The 3914-nt window shown below is 34.9% G+C and overlaps 1 protein-coding gene across 2 annotated transcripts; it reads left to right on the top strand.

Moving 5' to 3' along the window:
- The first annotated feature begins 218 nt into the window (after positions 1-218).
- LOC141915320 (uncharacterized) lies at positions 219-3064 on the top strand. Of its 2 annotated transcripts, XR_012620941.1 has the most exons (5): positions 219-238; positions 733-1075; positions 1385-1454; positions 1677-2040; positions 2975-3064. XR_012620941.1 is itself a non-coding variant. In XM_074806806.1 (4 exons), exons 2-4 carry the CDS (start codon positions 830-832, stop codon positions 1718-1720), a joined length of 360 nt encoding a protein of 119 aa, XP_074662907.1. In that variant the 5' UTR covers positions 219-238; positions 733-829; the 3' UTR covers positions 1721-2104. The 2 variants fall into 2 exon arrangements, 1 of the variants encoding a protein (XP_074662907.1); XM_074806806.1 differs by lacking the exon at positions 2975-3064 and having other exon boundaries at positions 1677-2104.
- Positions 3065-3914: the final 850 nt, after the last annotated feature.

Consider the following 3914-nt stretch of genomic DNA (forward strand, 5'->3'; position numbering starts at 1 on the left):
CTATAGGCCTATGAGGATTGATAATATATTCCCTTTGGATGCTTAAGTCGACTCTTTTCTTGAGTTGAATGACAAAATGATTATTATTGTCTACTGCGGGATTCGACCCTAACTAATTGAACTATGGACTAATACTTAGTTTCGGTTACACAGACACTTTTTTCATGAGCGATATTATCAAGGTCGTTGATGCATGTATATTTTACTTCCTGGTTTGTCAAGGAGTGCACGAAAGAAGGTTTGTGTAACTATTGCTTTACAATAGAACTTTTTAAATTGAAACAAATACTTTCAGAGTAAGATATACCTGGCAGTCTGGTGAACTTGCCTGGTAAATCAATCAATCAAATTAGGGGTTTTAATACGAATTGTTGGCTGTTCTTTAACCAAGTCCAAAAAAGTGCACGATCAATCACCTGAGGTGAGGCTGTTCTGTTCACTGTTTAGTTTCACAAACAAGTTCACAACTCGTAAATCGAATTAGGATAATTGAATTAACGAATAATTTAAATCTATTGAAGAGTTAAACCTTGTTGTAAAACTGGACCCTTGAGACTGGTTATAAACTTGTCGCCAATTAGGTCATTGGATTCTAAGGTGAACTTATATGGTGACTGAGTATGGTGGGAATTTTCACCTGCTCAAAAAGAATTCCCAAATTCAAACACTTGGTTATGATTTTAAATATTAGGCCTATTCCTATTTTCTGATGTTTATATTTATTTTATATAGGCCTGTATCGCTCAATACTGGACTAGGAGTCGATCTTCTACTGTAGATATGTATTCTTGCCGTGATTGCCAGTTTTCATCTAATTCAACTAAGTTTTATGTGGACCATTGTATGCTACATAAAAGTCTGCCTAACTTTAAGTTCAGTTGTGGTGTTGAAGGATGTACAAGAACATTTGCATTGCATTCTACATGAACATAAACAGCATGTTCGAGCAATATTGAAGGAAGTTCAAACTCATGTTGATGACGTGAAAAACATCACTCCACAAGTGGATGCAGTATTGCCATTGTTGGTTGCGTATTTTGGTGAAACACTCTCAGATATCATCAGGGTATACGGTGTAAGTAACAATTTTGTTAAACATGAGGGAAAAACTATTTTTTAAGGGAAATTTTTGTCTAATACCTCCTAATTCGTGCATTTATAATGTTGGTGTATTAAATGGGCAAGGACGAATCCCAGCTGAAAATCTGTATTTCTAATCTGTATACTATCTAAGACTTGGTAGTGGTGTTGCTTCCTTATAACTATGATTAGATTAGACAATTTTACCGGCTAACAAAGCTAATTGCTATGATCTTTTTTCAGGAATTGTGTCTCTACCATATGAATGTAAAACTCATTTCAGATACAATGTTTTTTTGTTTAGATTGATGGAAACAGGGAGAGAATTGGTCAGGACAGAAGCCAACCAATGACGCCATTTGTTGCTGTTATTGGTAGGTTACATAAAAGATAATTTTAAAAACCCTCCAACTAAAACTTGTTTTATATGGTACAATTTGTTTTATATTGGAGAAATTTGCTCGCAAACTTTAGAATGAATAATTTCAAAAATGTCTGTAGTTTTTGGCCAAAATGCTATCATAATTAGTTTTTTTCAAATACATACACAATTTTTTATTAAATACACTCATACCATGTAATGTTTTTATTTTCAGGTAACAGCAAATTATTCCAGTGGTTTGTTCTACGTCGTTGTTGACGGTGTCATAGTTAATGATCACATCGAGAAGCTGTCAGATGCCATAAAATGTCATTTGCCCTTTATTTCGTGCTCAATATTGAATATCCGCGCACAATCAGCAAAACATAAGACTTGTCCAGCGCTACATTCAGAAGATTGAACCAGACAATAACATACAACCAACCTCTTATAATTGTTTGACTTCTGTCTACATAATCTGAAGGTGTCTTACCAAGTCAAAAGTTTAGTCAATTTTAAGAGACCCAAAGGAGTCTTACCAAGTTAAGTTTAGTAAATTTTAAGAGATCCAAAGAAGTCTTAAAGAAGTTAAAATTTTAGTAAGTAAGATTGATGGACTAAGTGTCTCCATTGGATAATGGCTGTTTATATATACTTCATACTTGAACAATTACTATATTAAAAATTGATGAAGTTAGGTAGCATTAGTTGAGTTGTTTAATTTAATTTCTATTTTGAAATTAAATATGTGATTCAATATGAAAAATAGTAGTTTTGTTCCCATTTGTGATTATTTGCTACTTATTTCATTTCCATTCGTGTTGATGTTAAACGAGCTAAAGGGATTGTGTTTTTAAATACATGCATTAATTGAATGTGAATACAGTATCATGATCTTGTCGAGTCACTGAGTTGAAAAATATAGATCAAAGGCTTGTAACCAATATAGCCTTGCACTAAGATAAACATAGGCGCAATTAGTGTTAACTAAAGATACTTGACACATACATGTATTTTATGGAAAAATATAGACAGATATAATTTATAAAGATTTTATTTCAATTTTGACTTAATGCTGATGGTAAATTCAGATTTTTCAATTCGGATGAAATATTTGGTCCTTTTAACCTGGAACCATATAAATTATTATTCAATTCGGATTTTTCCTAATTCGGAGAAATCTGTGCGGTCCCTAGTCATCCGAATTAACTGAGTTCTTCTAAGCCGAGTAAATTTATTCTATTCAAGTTGTATTGGCATCAATTTTGACTCTAATATTTTAGTAAATTTACAATAATATTTGGTTCAGTGTTTTGATAATTTGGTAAAATCACTACTAAATATTGGTATTTTATGCCAGATACTTTACCAAATGCTTGGTAATAATACCACTAGCTTTAGATAAATATATCGTTAAGTTACTAAAAGGAAAAAGTATTTACATTGAACCAGAAGCTAGTATTTTTACTAAAATATTTGGTCAACTTTGCTGCCAATATTTTTTTGGTAAATTTACCAATATATTTTTTACAGTGTAGAGTGTCAACGTAGATAGAGCTGCGTCGCCGTAGTGGAAGAATACGTCAGAGAACAGTTATAGTCGATTAGCCCGTTATTACGTACAGTGTATTTCTAATGAAAATAAAGTGTACATCGATTCATTTTCCTTTAAACATGTGGTCATTTAGGTAGATTTTGGTTGTTTGTGGCTTATATGTGCGAGTACCCCTGAATTGTGATTGAGCAGGTGTGTTGCGGACTCGGCAGTAGAGGATCATCGGATAAGGCCCCGAGGTCCTTCGAGGTACGATGCAGCGTTCGTCGGCTTTGTATCCTGTGGCGTTGGACATACTGTCACGCTGGCAGGAGGGATGAGTGACGAGGCTTGAGTCCCTTATAGAATGAGATAGGGCGATTCCAGGTCTGGAGTAAGCGCGCGCTGGTTACCGCGTATCATGTTCGGGTTGAGTGGCCAATAACCCTAGGCGTGATGCTGTGTGTGGTAACTTTTCTCATCTCAAGCCGTGGGAGTTCCGGGAGCCGCACACCTGAGTGTAGTCGGGGATTTTCGCAATTCTTTAAAGCCACTTCAGTCATCGGAATGTTGAGCACTATATATTTTCCTGTGGAGGTACAACTACCCCTTCTTAACTATACTCACCATATAGTTATGTGGACGCAGGAGGACTCTTGTAACGTCGCCTATATTGCCTAAAACATTTACCTTTACCAGATTGTTGTACAATACCGATTATCGTTACCGGAGATGAGATACATCTCTCGGTTATTCGTATAAGAGGTGAGGATACATTCGTAAGAGGAGAGGAGACATTCGTAAAAGTAGAGGATTCGTCAGTATAACTCCAACGATCGTCCAGAAAACACGAACTATACATAACATATATACATGTATAAATTTTAGATATCACGTGTCTTTTACGAAGAACTTGTTACATCAATTATTACAAGCACA

This window comes from Tubulanus polymorphus, chromosome 1 (genome assembly GCF_964204645.1).
Source record: "Tubulanus polymorphus chromosome 1, tnTubPoly1.2, whole genome shotgun sequence".
NCBI classification, from domain to species: Eukaryota; Metazoa; Nemertea; class Palaeonemertea; order Tubulaniformes; family Tubulanidae; genus Tubulanus; species Tubulanus polymorphus.